This window comes from Gorilla gorilla, chromosome 7 (assembly GCF_029281585.2).
Source record: "Gorilla gorilla gorilla isolate KB3781 chromosome 7, NHGRI_mGorGor1-v2.1_pri, whole genome shotgun sequence".
NCBI lineage: Eukaryota > Metazoa > Chordata > Mammalia > Primates > Hominidae > Gorilla > Gorilla gorilla.
In genome coordinates this window covers 32,082,594-32,099,143 of record NC_073231.2, presented here as the reverse complement: position 1 = coordinate 32,099,143, position 16,550 = coordinate 32,082,594, and the positions used below count along the sequence as shown (strand labels likewise).

The following is a 16,550-nucleotide window of genomic DNA, read 5'->3' as shown; positions in this document are numbered from 1 at the left end:
TCATTTATTATTATTATTTTGTAGAGACAGGGTTTCCCCATGCTGCCCAGGCTGAGGCTGGTCTTGAAGCCCTAGCCTCAAGTGATCCTCCTGCCTTGGTCTCCCAAAGTGCTGGGATTATAAGCATAAGCCACCAAGCCCAGCCCCTCTTTTGCCCACTTTCTGATGGGGTTATTTGTTTTTTGTTTGTTGAATTATGTTCCTTATAGATTCCAGATATTAGACCTTTGTTGGATGCATAGTTTGCAAATATTAGTATTTTCTCTCATTCTGTAGGTTGTCTGTTCACTTTGTTGATAGTTTTTTTTTTTTCCTGTACAGAAGCTCTTTAGTTTAATTAGTTCCCACTCGTCCACTTGTCAATTTTGTTTTTTGTTGCAATTGCTTTTGAGGACTTAGTCATAAATTCTTTTTCAAGGCCAATGTCCAGAATAATGTTTCCCAGGTTTTCTTCTAGGATTCTTACAGTTTGAGGTCTTAAATTTAAATCTTTAATCCATCTTGAGTTCTATAATTTTGTATAAGGTGAAAGGTAGGGGTCCAGTTTCATTCTTCTGCATACGGCTAGCCAACTATCCCAGCGCCATTTACTGAATAGGGAGTCCTTTCCCCACTGCTTATTCTTTTGACTTGGTCGAAGATCAGATGGCTGTAGGTGTGTAGCTTTGTTTCTGGGCTCTCTATTTTGTTCCATTGGTCTCTGTGTCTGTTTTTGTACCAGCACCGCGCTGTTAAAAAGGCTATTTTTTTAAGGTGGGGAGAAGGCTGGCAAAGGGCAGGAGAGGCACAGGGTGATTTGGGAGCTGAAGTCTTGATACAGCTGGGCCCCAGCCCTCTCTTCCTCCTACCCAGGGGTAGGCGGAGTCAAAGAAGGCCCCTGGGGGCGGGTCCTGGTGTATCTAGAGCTGGGTAGTGACAGTTGGCTGCTCCGGCAGGTGGCGTGGAGGCCCCGATGATGATCCGCCTGGTGAATGGCTCAGGTCCGCACGAGGGCCGCGTGGAAGTGTACCACGACCGGCGCTGGGGCACCGTGTGTGACGACGGCTGGGACAAGAAGGACGGAGACGTGGTGTGCCGCATGCTCGGCTTCCGCGGTGTGGAGGAGGTGTACCGCACAGCTCGATTCGGGCAAGGTAAGGCGCTCTGGGGGCAAAGGACATGGGAGAGGGCTTGCACATCCTAGGACTGCGCTCACCTCCAAAGCCCAAGTCCCTTCCACTGCAATTCTGCGAGGTCCCCAGCCTCTCCCCAAATGCTTGCTGCAATAAAAACTCACTGCCCCGCCCCAGGCAACCATCTCCGGTGGTCATCAGACAGTTCTGATGATTAGAACATTCTTCCTTTCGTGGATCTAAGTCCTGTCCTGGTGGTGTCCCATACCAGCCCTTCCCAGTCCTGTGTCCCAGGCACAGCTGCTGTGGTCTCTCTCTCCCTGGCTAGCTCTTTAGACTTTTATAACGTGCTCTCATGTCTCTATTATGTTTTTATTGTTAACACTTATATGATACTCAGTGTGCCAGCCTATGTTCTCAACATGTAACAAATATTTACCCATTTCATCTTTACAGCACTATGAAGTATACAGGTATCATCGCTGTTTTTCTTTTTTCAAGGAGGGAAACAGGATCTTGTTCTGTCATCTAGTTTGGAGGGCAATGGTGCAATCATGGCTCACTGCAGCCTTGATCACTCGGGCTCAAGCGATCCTCCCACCTCAGCCTCCTGACTAGCTGGGACTACTAGCAATCTCCAGCTAACTTTTCTTCTTATTTTTAATAGAGATGAGGTCTCACTATGTTGCCCAGACCGGTCTCGAACTCCTGGGCTCAAGCACTCCACCCACCTTGGCCTCCCAAAGTGCTGGGATTACAGGCGTGAGCCACCATGCCCAGCCATCCCTGTTTTTCAAATGAGGAAATAAAAGTGCAGAGAGGTTGAGTAAGTTGCCCAAGGTCACACAGCTAGCAAATGTCAGACCCGATGTTTAGGCCCAAGCAGGTGTCTTAGGAGTCTGTATTTGAACCACTCTGCTGGGCTGTCTCTGCCTCTTTGAGTCTTTTCTTCTCCAGATTAATCCCCAGATATTCATCTTGCCCTCATATGACAAGATTTGGAGAGTCTTCATCATTTTGGTTGCTTTCCTTTTGACACACTGAAGCACACTGACCTCCTACAGATAGCACAAGAGACTCTGAGGAAGGGGCACAGACCCTTCTTAGGTAGATGGCTGATTCAAACCCTGCATTTGTTTCCTGATGGAAAGAATCAGACTCTTGTGTTGACTCACAACTAAAACAATGGTCCCACAAGCACAAACCCGGTACTCCCCACACCCATTCAGTAGTGAGCTTTCCCTTGATGGCATGTCCTGGCCCTGTTGCTTCTGCATTCTGGGTCTTGGTGTCCTGTCTGTAACTAAAGGGCCTGCAGGCTGCATAATGGGTCTCCCAGCCTGGGCCCCCTGGGATTGAAGATGCCACTGCTCACCTGTGGAGAAGACCAGGTGGGTGTGGGGAGGGATTGGGGCTGATCCTCTCACACCCAGTTACCAGGCCCCCTGGTGACCTGTGGATGACAGCCCACTGACGGCAGGGTTCCCCACATCATGGAGTGGAGCCGGGCGTACCTGCTGTCTTGCCTGAGGTCATTGCTGTCCAACCCACTGTGCTAAATGGCTACAGGGTGAGGGGAGAAAGTGGCATGTCCCTTCCAGATGGGGACTCGGAGCCAGGTCACATCCAGACTGGAGGTGGAAGCCTCCACTCCTCCCAGCCGCCTTCCTCTTCATCCCCATAAGGGGCTGCTGCAGTTCTTGGTCTGAATCTCATCCTATAGATCTCATTGGTAATTGACTGAAAGTGACCCTTGGTGAAATCTGTCGAGCCAGCTGGCAGGGAGTGCCGTCTTAAGGGCCAGAGTTTGAGGGGCGAGTTCGAAGGAATCCGGCACCATGAAGGGCAGCCTGCCAGGAAAGAATACTGTTCTCCCACCTAAGGCTTGGGGCTGGATTCCAGCTGGTTTTGGCTAAGGAAAACCACCGTTGTTGTTGATTAGAATAGAAACAGCCCTCAAATTCCCATTTCTAGCTCCGAAGAAGGCTTCTTCCTAATAAGTGGCAGTAAAACCTTTTGAGAAAAAAAATTATAAATTATTTTCAAGAAGCCAGAATAGGTAGCTTGAAGATCACAGGTCATGTTAGCCTGACTCTGCCAGTTGGTGAAAAGGCAGTGGGTGGGCTTCGACAGCCAGGCCAGCGATCCTGTAGACTGTGGCTTCTTTCACTCCCCTGATCTGTTCCTCTTGACACAGGGAAGCTCTAAGCTTGTCACTTGATTCTTTAAACTGGTCGATAGGAAGCTGGACTTGCTTTCACGAATGCCCTATTTTTTTGCCCCATTATTTCCCTATCATGGTGCCCTACCAGGTCTCAGGTGCTATTCAAGACCTTGGCTGGTTGCAGGCCAGGTGTCACTAGCAGTATACAGAGGGCTGTAGGGGCCTGGGCAGGGAAGGGCTGGCCTAACTGAGGCTTTCTGCCAGCCCAGGCTGCACCCATGTTCTCCTCCTCTCTACAAGTGGTTTCCAGGCACCTAGCATGGGCCAGGCTAGCTGCAGGGCTGGGGGGCAGAGCTGACCAAGCCCAGCCCTGGCCACAGCATGGGTAATGTAGAGGAGGATTCTAAACCATGTGCCAAGGGTTCTAATGCTGTTGTAGTCATGGGGCCGAGAGGAGGGAAAGCTGTCATTCCTGGCGGCAGGCAGAGCCACCCTGCCAGCATCCTACCCACTGGTGCCCCAACCCCACTCCCAGCTCATCTGCTGTTGAGCCTGAAGGAGCCTCCCAGGTCCCTCTCGCTCTGCCTCCTAGCCTTCTTCTCACCCTCTTCCTTCCTGACAGTTTCCTCTCCCTAGCACCCCCAACACCCCGCCTCTGCTGTCCTTGTGTTCTGTACACTCTCTCTGGAGGCTGCCTCCACACCTGGGGCTTCAGTCACCCCCAGCTCTTCCCTCTGTTACAGTGCTCAGTGGAGCTCCAGACCCAAGTGTCCGCTGACCTTCCTGACAGGTGCACTCGGATGCCCCATGGGCTCCTCCAATGGCAGCTGTCACAATTGCACACATATCCTTCCCACCAGATCCTGTGCCTCTCTCATTGCCATCACCAGAACCGTCCTACCAGTCAGACCCCATCCCAGCCAGAACCCTGGGCCACCTCTTCCCTGTCACCACTCCCCCTCCCCGCATCAGGTTGGCCCCCGAGTCCTGCAGATACCACCAGTGTTCACTCCTCTGGCATTCCTTGAACCTGTCCCCACCTTGTCGTTCTTGCTGTCCTCCCCTTAGGAGATTAGCAGGTAGAGCAGTGGTTAGTGCCCCAGCCCTGGAGTCAAACCACCCATGTCAGAATCCCAGATCTGCCACTTGTAGCTGGAGACCTTGACTAGATTCCCTACCCTCTCTAAGCTTCAGTTCTTCCACTATTGAAGAATTACTATAAATGCTAAAGGAGATCTTGGGTGTCAAGCAGTTAGCATGCACAGTCTCTGTTGTGCACGCTTATCTACAAGTGTGGGGTGGAGGTGGGGACAGTAGAGGCTCTAATCCTCCAGGAGTCACTCCTCACGGCCACCACACCTGCAGCCTAGCTCCTGTGGCCTTCCTTCTCATGGCTGCTGTGGATCTTTCTTTCTTTTTTTCTCTTTTTAAGAGATGAGGTCTCCCTCTGTCACCCATGGAGTGCAGTGGTGCAATCATAGCTTGCTGCAGCCTCGACCTCCCAGGCTCAAGCAATCCTCCTGCCTCAGCCTCCTGAGTAGCTGGGACCACAGGCGCATGCTACTACACCAAGCTAATTATTTCATTTTATTATTTTGGAGAAATAGGGTCTGGCTATATTGCCCAGGCTGGTCTCAAACTGTTAGGGATCTTTCTAAAACAAGTGCCTGGTCACCTCACTCCCTGCCTCGGTCCTCAGAGGATTTTTCTCGCTCCAGAATCAAGCTGGATTTCCTTAGCTCAGCACCCAAGGATCTTCTTAGTTGGCCTCCTGCCCACCCCACACCTCTCCACACTGCACCTGCTGGTGGTTCTCGGGGCACAGATGGTGTGTTTCATGTCCCACCTCTTCTCCTGTGCTGCTCCTCCTGCTGGAAGGCTTTTCCCTCCGTCTTCAGCTAGGGAATTCCTACTCAGCTTTTAAAGGCAGCTCAATGATCTTTCCCGAGGGAAGCTTTTCTGGCTCCTTCCATGCTGCCTCACCCCTAAGATGGAAATAACCCTCCTCTATGATCCCGTCACATTCTTCTCTATCACAGCACTTCTTATACTCTCCTGATCCCTGCGATACATGGAAACATCTTGAGGGCTTCACCTTTGTAGTTCCAAAACCCAAAACTACCTGGGGCATAATAGGAGCTGGATAAATGTAGAAGGGAAGAAAGGAAGGAGGGAGGGAAAGTAGGAAGTAAAGGAGGGAGGAGTGAAGAGAGGGAGGGAGGGAGGAGTGAAGAGAGGGAGGGAGGGAGGCAGGGAGGAACAGAGGGAGAGAGGAAGGAAGAAAGAAGGGAGCGAGGAAGGAAGAATAGAAGGAAGGAAGGAATTCCAGTGCCTGCCAAACCTGAGTCCTCCCTGTCTCCAAGCCCTGACAGTTCTCCCAGGGGTCTGGCACAATAACATTTCTCCTGGACAGGGCATAGTAATCAGATTTTCTGTTTGCATGGGGGAAGCCAAGAAAGACCCAAATGGGAGGGCCTTGAAGATGTTCTAAATTTTAAATTGGTCCAGGAGGTGCTGGAGTGATGCAAATGGCGAGGTGGAAGGGTGATGACTGGAGGGAGGCTCGGTAGGCCACGGAAGGGAGTGTGATCTAGCGCAGCTGGGAGCATCTCCCAGGGAGACAGACAGATGGAAAAGGAGGTAAGGATTGGTGCACATCAGACAGATTTGTAGGTGGGAACAGGCAGACAAAATTAGGAGTGTTCACGTCTAATTATTGCATTATTACCTCCTCTTTTCCTTTTATCTAAGATAAGATTCAAATATTGGGAGACAGCTTTAGTGCAAAGGTCAGCCAACATTTTCCATAAAGTGCTGGATAGCAAATACTTTAAGCTTTGTGGGCCAGGTGGTCTCTGTCACAGCTACTTAGTTCTGCAGTTGGAGTAGGAAAACAACTGAAGCCAATATGCAATCAAATGGGTGGGGCTGTGTTCCAATACAACTTTATTTATAAAAGCAGGCATTGGCCAGACCTGGCTCACGGTTTGCCGTCCTCTGGCTGAGTGTTACATGCTGTGGACTGTGGCTGTGTGAGGAGAAAAGACTGTACTGGCCGAACATGAGAGGCCAGGGCAGGGCCTCTTCACCTCAATAATTACCTTCCTAGAGATGTCACTCAATCTTTCTGGGGCCTCAGTTTCCCTCTCTTAAATACCTGTGAAATAGTCGTCCTGCTTTCTATGTGTGAGGCACAGATGGAAGCCTGTAGGATTCAGTGTAACTTTTTCCTACTATGAATGTTACTCTAAATAAACACATAGAAGCTCAAACGTTAGCTCTATAAGGCAGAAATCTTTTGCATCTGTTGTTTTGTCTTTCTTTCTGTTCATCAGAATGGTACTGAGCACACAGAGAACTCAATAATTTGGTTTTTTTGCTGTTTTGTTTTGTTTTTGAGACTGAGTCTTGCTCTGTCGCCCAAGCTGGCATGATCTCAGCTCGCTGTAACCTCCGCCTCACGGGTTCAAGCGATTCTCCTGCCTCAGCCTCCTGCGTAGCTGAGATTACAGGCGTGCACCACCACGCCCAGCCAATTTTTGTGTTTTTGGTAGAGACGGGGTTTTTAGTAGAGACGGGGTTTTGCCATGTTGACCAGGCTGGTCTTGAACTCCTGATCTCAATGATATGCCCTCCTCAGCCTCCCAAAGTGCTGAGATTACAGGCGTGAGCCATGGCACCTGGCCAAGAGTCTGCCTTTCTTTCTTTTTTTTCTTTTTTTGTGTGAGCAACAGGGCTATTTATTTCACCTGGGTGCAGGCGGGTTGAGTCTGAAAAGAGAGTCAGCGCAGGGATTTAGGGGTGGGGCCGTTTTATAGGATTTGGGTAGATAGTGGAAAATTACAGTCAAAGGGGGTTGTTCTCTGGCGGGGAGGGGTGGGGACATAAGGTGCTCAGTGGGGGAGCTTTTGAGCCAGGAGAAGGAATTTCACAAGGTAATGTCATCAGTTAAGGCAGGAACCGGCCATTTTTACTTCTTTTGTGATTCTTCAGTTACTTCAGGCCAGCTGGACATATATGTTTGCAGGTCACAGGAGATATGATGGCTTAGCTTGGGGTCAGAGACCTGACATTCCTGTCTTCTTATATTAGTAAGAAAAATAACATAAAATAGTGTTGAAGTGTTGGGGCGGCAAAAGTTTTGGCGGGGTGGTATGGAGAGATAATGGGTGATGTTTCTCAGGGCTGCTTCGAGCGGGATTAGGGGCCGCGTGGGAACCTGGAGTGGGAGAGATTAAGCTGAAGGAAGATTTTGTGTGTCTGCTTTTCTAACAAGCTCTCTGGTGATGCTGACAGCCCTGGTCTTCAGACTGCACCTTGAGTAATCAGCTATCAGTTCTAAAGCTAAAGCAATGATTGGTACCTAGAGCTGACAGGGTTCTAGCCTCTGCCTGGTGGTGCAAGGAGCAGAGAGAGTTTGCTGGCAAATTCCTCCGGGAATGATCCCCCCCCCCAGCCACCGCAGTGTTGATGTCACTGCAGATATGCACTGCTCCTCCCTTGATGACCATGTTCCCATTGTATTGGTCCTCCCGTGACTGGATGTGAACCAGAACCCCCTGGTGAAACACCAGCTAGAGTTTCAAGATCCTATATACGTATTTGGGCTGGGTCACCTTGGAACTGTTCTTTATTTGTTAGTCTTCTTTATTTGCTTTGGGTGTGACTAATCCCACAGAGCCCTGGAGCTTGCAGCCTTTTCCTGGGTAATTTGTAAACCGATGTGTCTTCCAGGAGACGTTTAATCTGCAAATCATTCTCTGCCTCAAAGGGCTTATTGTGTAAGAGCTACAGCTATCCAGGCCAGGAAGAGGCTCTGGAGAAGAAACAACATCCAAGGAGGTGGCGGAAGGGGCCTCTTCTCCCTCCTCCATCCCCGGATTCACTGCATGGCAATCCCGTGACAACAGGGGCTGACAATGTCTACTTAACAAAAATATGTTCAAGCCACTTAGTTCATCTGTTAGAGCCAAACAGCAGGGAAGTGGTTTAAATGTTCCCTTGACATTCTTTGTAAAGGGATTTTACCCATGTACTTCAAGAGTGAATGACAGAGTTTAAGACTTTAATAGCCAGTCCTGACACTGCCACTAAAAAAGAGAGGTTGTCCGGCTTCTGACACATAGCTGATATTCGTAGCTACTACCATCATCACCAACAATTATTGTGATTCTGCCCTCAAGAAACTAATCCCAGAAGGTAAGTATGAGGTCTTGGGCGGGCGTGGAGAGGGCAGCTGGAAGCCCCTAGGTTTGAGTGTACAGCAGAGCCAAGTCAAGGGCAGACACAGTCATGCTCTCTCTTCTCCTTCTCGCCCTCCTGTGTATCCGCTTATAAGCTGTGTTTCCCTGTCTCCACAGGCACTGGGAGGATCTGGATGGATGACGTTGCCTGCAAGGGCACAGAGGAAACCATCTTCCGCTGCAGCTTCTCCAAATGGGGGGTGACAAACTGTGGACATGCCGAAGATGCCAGCGTGACATGCAACAGACACTGAAAGTGGGCAGAGCCCAAGTTCGGGGTCCTGCACAGAGCACCCTTCCTGCATCCCTGGGGTGGGGCACAGCTCGGGGCCACCCTGACCATGCCTCGGCCACACCCCATCCAGCATTCTCAGTCCTCACACCTGCATCCCAGGACCGTGGGGGCCGGTCATCATTTCCCTCTTGAACATGTGCTCCAAAGTATAACTCTGGGACCTACTGCCCGTCTCTCTCTTCCACCAGGTTCCTGCATGAGGAGCTCTGATCAACTGGATCACCACTTTGCCCAGCCTCTGAACACCATGCACCAGGCCTCAATATCCCAGTTCCCTTTGGCCTTTTAGTTACAGGTGAATGCTGAGAATGTGTCAGAGACAAGTGCAGCAGCAGAGATGGTTGGTAGTATAGATCATTTACTCTTCAGACAATTCCCAAACCTCCATTGTCCAAGAGTTTCTACATCTTCCTCCCCAGCAAGAGGCAACGTCAAGTGATGAATTTCCCCCCTTTACTCTGCCTCTGCTCCCCATTTGCTAGTTTGAGGAAGTGACATAGAGGAGAAGCCAGCTGTAGGGGCAAGAGGGAAATGCAAGTCACCTGCAGGAATCCAGCTAGATTTGGAGAAGGGAATGAAACTAACATTGAATGACTACCATGGCACGCTAAATAGTATCTTGGGTGCTAAATTCATGTATCCACTTAGCTGCATTGGTCCAGGGCATGTCAGTCTGGATACAACCTTACCTCCAGGTAGCACTTAACTGGTCCATTCACCTAGACTGCAAGTCAGAAGACAAAATGACTGAGACCGTGTTCCCACCTGAACTTATTGTCTTTACTTGGCCTGAGCTAAAAGCTTGGGTGCAGGACCTGTGTAACTAGAAAGTTGCCTACTTCAGAACATCCAGGGTGTGAATGCAAGGTCAAACATGACTGGCTTCCAGGCCGACCATCAATGTAGGAGGAGAGCTGATGTGGAGGGTGACATGGGGGCTGCCCATGTTAAACCTGAGTCCAGTGCTCCGGCATTGGGCAGTCACGGTTAAAGCCAAGTCATGTGTGTCTCAGCTGTTTGGAGATGATGATTTTGCATCTTCCAAGCCTCTTCAGGTGTGAATCTGTGGTCAGGAAAACACAAGTCCTAATGGAACCCTTAGGGGGGAAGGAAATGAAGATTCCCTATAACCTCTGGGGGTGGGGAGTAGGAATAAGGGGCCTTGGGCCTCCATAAATCTGCAATCTGCACCCTCCTCCTAGAGACAGGGAGATCATGTTCTGCTTTTTACATGAGGAGCAGAACTGGGCCATACACGTGTTTAAGAACTAGGGGAGCTACCTGGTAGCAAGTGAGTGCAGACCCACCTCACCTTGGGGGAATCTCAAACTCATAGGCCTCAGATACACGATCACCTGTCATATCAGGTGAGCACTGGCCTGCTTGGGGAGAGATCTGGGCCCCTTCAGGTGTAGGAACAGCAACACTCCTGGCTGACAACTAAGCCAATATGGCCCTAGGTCATTCCTGCTTCCAATATGCTTGCTACTCCTTAAATGTCCTAATGATGAGAAACTCTCTTTCTGACCAATTGCTATGTTTACATAACACGCATGTACTCATGCATCCCTTGCCAGAGCCAATATATGTATGCATATATAAACATAGCACTTTTTACTACATAGTTCAGCACATTGCAAAGTTTGCATTTAAATTAAAAAAAAAAAAAAAACCAAACTAAAGGTGAAAGATGCCACATTGAACAAACTAAATTCCCAACCTGGTTCTGGCAAAGAATCCAGTTATCCCTTCCATGAAGACGCACATAACTCTCTTACTTGGTCTTTTCATTAGGGAAAACATAAGTCTTGTTTTACATCAAATAAAAACAATGTTAAAAAGTGTGTGAACCTTAAAAATGGAAGTCTAGTAGTTTACATACCTACTTCAGAGGACATGGAAATGACCATGGGCCTGCATTTCAGGGACCAAAGCAAATTAGGCCTGGCCTAAAATACATCAGACCTTTTGTAAGAAAGAATTTCAATAAAGCAAAAAACATGTCACAAGCTTTCCATTACATACATTCCTTCTCCTGAAAACCTGGTGAGTGTGGGGAGGGCTGGTGAATTTGGATGATGTGATCATTTTTCAGTGGGGATTGGTAGTGTGGGCAGCTTATAGGAAAAGCCACCCTAATATTTCTGGATGATAACACTGTCTTGACCAAGAACATGAAGGAATGTGATGGCTCAAGCCTTATTTGGTAACCAAAGGAAGTGGGTCCCAAGCAACAGAACAATCACCAAGGCCCATCTTACAAGAAAACTGCTTTTGCATTCAATAGAGAAAAGAACACCTGTCTATTTCCTCCTCACGTCTCCAGAGTCCTCACTTGGGGATGTGCTTCCCTCCGGAGTTCCGTTCAATGTAAGAAGATCGTCCAGAGTTAGGTAGCGGGTCTGTGAAGTCACTGGCCCCATCATCTAAGGACAGGCAGGAATTCCAGGTACAGGACCTGAACAGTATGTGGGGATGGCCCAGGTCACTGCACGGTCCTGGTCACATGCTTAAAGTGGCACCTCTGGGAATAATGTGCTGAGATTGCTACATGATAATTTGCTAAGTCAACAGAGAAAAGTTGACTTCCTGGAAATCCACAAAGGAAGCACCCTTTTCTTTCTCCTCTAAAAGTCCTGGTGGTGCCCCCACCCTCCCAAATCTTTGTGGTTCCCGTTCTGTAAACAGGTTCCATGGAGAAGAGCCATGGAAATACCTTCTTCTGCCCTCTTTAATATCTAAAGGGCAGATACCTTTTTCTGCCCTCTTTAATATCTAAAAGACACGATGACTGACTTTATCTTGAGTGCCTGATTTGGGGCTTACATGTGTCATAGTTAAATGCACCCACTCTTGTGCCCTGGACACGTCTCTAATGAGATACCACTTTCTCACCCATAGGAACCCTAGAGTTTCTTCAGTGACATTGTGTGGTGATAGTCATTTTTTTTTTTTTTTTTTTTGAGACAGAGTCCTGCCCTGTCGTCCAGGCTGGAGTGCAGTGGCTGAATCTCAGCTCACTGCAACCTCTACCTCCTGGATTCAAGCAATTCACATGCCTTAGCCTCCCGAGCAGTTGGGATTACAGGCACACGCCACCACACCCAGCTAATTTTTGTATTTTTAGTAGAGATGGGGTTTCACCATGTTGGCAAGGCTAGTCTCGAACTCCTGGCCTCAGGTGATCTGCCCGCCTCAGCCTCCCAAACTGCTAGGATGACAGGTGTGAGCCACTGCACCTGGCTTTTTTTTTTTTGTCTTTTTGAGACAGGGTCTCCCTCTGTCACCCAGGCTAGAGTGCAGTGGCATGACTTGGCTCACTGCAACCTCTGCCTCCTGGGTTCAAGTAATTCATGTGCCCCAGCCTCCCAGGTAGTTGGGATTATAGGCATGAGCCACCATGCCCAGCTAATTTTTGTATTGTTAGTGGAGCCAGTGTTTTGCCATGTTGGCCACACTGGTCTTGAACTCCTGACCTCAAGTGACCTGCCCACCTCGGCCTTCCAAAGTGCTGGGATTACAGGAGTGAGCCACTGCACCTGGCCCAATGGTTATTCTAACATTTCTATAAAATGTCAAATGTGTAAGTCACTTGTCTTCTTAGAATAGCTCTTCTTTAGCCCTCTGGAGAGCACACCTTGCCTTAACCCCTTGCCTCTCCTTCCCCCGACCTGTAGCTTTTTGGAGCTGGGGTTGGGGGGGCAGTCCTGACTGACCGGAGCTTTGTTATTTATTCCTCTCCACCATCTCCCCCAACTAGAACAGGCTAAAGAGCTCTCAGCTGTCATGAAGAAGGACTTTCTTTCCCCTGGGTAATTTTTCCGCTCTGGCTGAGGGAACTTGAGTGGCTCCCCGGAGAGGGGTTGTGTGAGCTCTGGTCATGGTTCTTCCCTCAGAAGTTGTCATCGTGCCCCTGAGGTTTCCACATGTTCGGATTGGTTTCAGCCAAAGACTCAAGAGAAATGTATGCACTTTTCTGGAACTTTCTCTGTGTAGTTTCCTTCTCTCAGGGACTGTGCCCTGCAAATTCTAGCTGCCATGGCCTCCTGTCACCAGTCTTGCCCCCTCACCTCAACAAGATTGCCTGGCTCTGGGCTCCCCTCCCTGTGCCACCCATTATGCCATGTCTGAATCGATCAGTTGCAAGTATTTCATGTTGTTTTCTGGTTATGACAGAAGGAGGGCAATTCTGGTAATGAGTACCCTTTCATGGTCAAAAGCTGAAGTCTTCTCTGTGGGTATTTGCTGGTTGAAGAGAATCATAAGGGAATGGCCTGGACATGGAAACAGGTATGTGAAATGTATCCAAGGACACTAGAGAAAAGATGTTAAATAGACATATGAAAGGTGTGATATCCCATGATATCTCTTCTTTTGGTCTTTTCATTTGGGAAAACAGAAGTCTTGTTTTCCAAAGTGTTTGAAAGGTGTAAAAAGACCTATATCAAACATCTCAATGTGAAACTATTATGTCTGGGTTGAAAAATATACTGGTTGGTATTAACAGCAGATTCGAGGCCACAGAAGAAAGGATTAGTGGGCTTGAAGAAACAACAGTTCAAAATGAAACACATGGAAAAAAACTGGAAAAAACTTAGTAGAACATCAGTGAATTGTGGAATAACCTCAAGTGGCAAGTATATGTATAATTGGAGCCCATGAAAGAGAGGAGGTCAGAAAAAAATATTTTAAGTAATGGCTGAACTTTTCTTAAATTTGGTGAAATCTGGAGACCCATACACAGAACTCAACAAACCCTGAGCCCAAGAAAAATGATGAAATTCTACACTAAGTTACATTATAACTAAATTGCTTAAAACCACTGATAAAAAAAAGTCTTAAAAACAACCAGAGATGGGGAAAACATTACGTAGAGGGGTGCAAAGGTACCAATAACAACAGATGTCTCTTTGGGAAAAAAATGCAAGCTAAAAGACAGTTGTGACATCTTTAAAGCACTGAGAGAAAAAAAAACTGTCAACCTAGAATTCTTAACCTAGTAAATATATCTTTCAAACACAAAGGTGAAATATAGTTTTTTCAGACATATAAGAGCTGAAAGAATTCATTATCAGCAGACCTGCAGGCACTACAATAAATGTGTTGTTTGTTTAACTTGTCACTGACAAAGCTCAGATGTACTGCAAAAAATGTTAAAGGAAATCCTTCATGCAGAAGCATAATGATACTAGATGGGAATATGGAACTACAACAAGATCAACAGCACTGGAAATGGTCACTACATGGGTAAATAGAACCAATTTTTTTTGGCATTTAAATCTCTTCGAAAAATAATAAATTGGCCCAAGCCAAAGTAATAACAATGTCTTGCGTTGGAAAAGATGTGGAGCAACTGGAACTTTCATACATGCCTGGTGGGAATGTAAAATGATACAACTACTTTGGAAAACAATTTGGCAATTTTCTTAAAGAGTTAAACGTATACCTACCATACAGCTTGGCCATTGCCATACTAGGTATTTACCCAAGAGAAATAAAAGCAGGTGTTCACACAAAGACTTGCATACAAATGTTCAGATAAAGCTGTAATAAACAAGAATGGGACAATGTAAACATCCACCAGCAGGTGAATGAACAGACAAATTGTGCCATATCCATACAACAGGCAGAAGCATGGATGAACAAAGCTAAAAGTTGGAACTTTAAAAAGACTAATGATATTGACAGACCTGAAGCAAAACTGATCAAAAAAGAAAAACAGAAGACACAAATTAAAAGCAGTAGGAATATAAATGACGACAAAGTAGAGGCACTGCAGAGAAGAAAAAGAAAATTAAGATAATATTGTAAATAACTTTTTGGGAGGCCAAGGTGGGCAGATCACTTAAGGTCAGTAGTTCGAGACCAGCCTGGCCAACATGGTGAAACCCTGTCTCTACTAAAAATACAAAAATTAGTTGGGCGTGGTGGTGCGTGCCTGTAATCCCAGCCACTCAGGAGGCTGAGGCAGGAGAATTGCTTGAACCCAGGAGGCAGAGGTTGCAATGAGCCGAGATCACGCCACTGCACTCCAGCCTGGGGGACAAGAGTGAAAATCTGTCTTAAAAAAAAAAAAAAATATATATATATATATATATATATAAAAGATATTATAATTTCCAAAGAAGATTTCCCTTTGTCTGTGATTAGAAAGAGGCTACTGGGAAAAAATGAACTTTAAAAGTAATAATCCAAAATACCACAGGATAGGGACATTTCCCTATATATATATATATATAACTTTATGCCAATGTATTTTGTGGGAAAATTTAAACTACAAATATATTTTAAATATCAAGACAGAATCAAGGAAAAAAACTTGAATAGTGCAATAACACATAAGGAAATAGACTCTGTAATTAAAAATCTTCCCACAAAGAAAACACTAGGATCAGATGCTTTAAAAGGTAAGCTCTAGCATACATTCAATAAATAGAACATCTAAATCTTGAGATCCAGGAGATTGCCCTCCCCTCTTCTGTCATGTGAGGACACAGTAAGCAAGCACCATTTATGAGCCAGGAAGTGGCCCTCACCAGACAGTGAATCTGCCAGCACCTTGATCTTGTACTTCCCAGCCCCCAGACCTGTGAGAAATAAATTTCCATTGTTGATAAACCACCCAGTCTCTGGTAGCTTGTTATGGCAGCCCAAAACAACTGAGACACTAGGTATTTAATGTTTGAGAAAGAAGGAAGATCCAAAAGGAGAAAGAAACATCCTCTCTTTTCTGTACTAGAGAGACAGAAGAGAGAATTTATATGGTGGGATGGGGGCTAGGCATTACAGGGATGGACAGAGGGAAGGGAGTGTTGACTTTGTATTCTAGGGAAATGTCCCTATCCTGTGGTATTTTGGATTATTACTTTTAAAGTTCATTTTTTCCCAGTAGCCTCTTTCTAATCACAGACAGAGGGAAATCTTCTTTGGAAATTATAATATCTAATCAGTTATTGCTGGTAAATTGCACTGCTGGAAAAAATATTATCAGATAAAAATGTTAAATCCCCAAATAAAACATCTCAGCGGTGGGTAACTACACCTTGATGTCATTCACTGAGTGGAAACTTTATTATAATTAGTGGAGGCCATTTAGTAAAATAGAAAGATTTATGGAATATAGAATTAGAAGACCTGGATTCAAGTCTTAGTTCCACAACCTACTGGATAAACCTTGGGCTGCAGCATCATCATCATAAATGGAGGTATTCAATGTATCTTGTGTTATGAAGATTTTTTTAAAAGTGAAATAGTGTTTTATAAACTCTAAAGCATTATACAAAGAATATCATTTGTATAACAACATGGAAGACATTGGCCTTTGGTTTATTGGAGAGGTGGTCATTAGAATTTTAAATTATAGGAAATTGATCAACAATAAAAGAGAATACAAATGCCTGATAAATAAATACATTATAGAACCAAAATAAATTACGCTTCATTACATCACATAGAGTGGTATAATAATATCAGCCACAGATTCACATGGATTTGCAAGGAAACATGGGATTTTTGCATTTTTAATCCCGCCCTGGGAGTCTGCACGTGAGACGGGAGGACCCCTTAGGTCCAGCTCTTTTCTGGAAGGGCAGACACTGGAGTATCTGTACTGTGGACAGCTTCAAAATTCACCACACAGACCATTTCCTTGTAGTTTTACTGGGTAACAGGCCAACGAGTTTAAGGGAACTTGAAGACCGGAGGGTAGAATAGGGAGTAAGTTAAGCCGAATACGG

The 16,550-nt window shown here is 46.5% G+C and overlaps 1 protein-coding gene across 1 annotated transcript in view; it reads left to right on the top strand.

Annotated features, from left to right (window-relative positions):
• Positions 1 to 10,823, top strand: part of SCARA5 (scavenger receptor class A member 5) — a 122,860-nt gene extending 112,037 nt beyond the window's left edge. Inside the window, exons 8-9 of the mRNA XM_004046832.5 lie at positions 936 to 1,133; positions 8,637 to 10,823. Coding sequence (XP_004046880.3) covers positions 936 to 1,133; positions 8,637 to 8,773 — 335 coding nt within the window. The 3' untranslated portion in view covers positions 8,774 to 10,823. The remainder of the gene's footprint in view (positions 1 to 935; positions 1,134 to 8,636) is intronic.
• Positions 10,824 to 16,550: the final 5,727 nt, after the last annotated feature.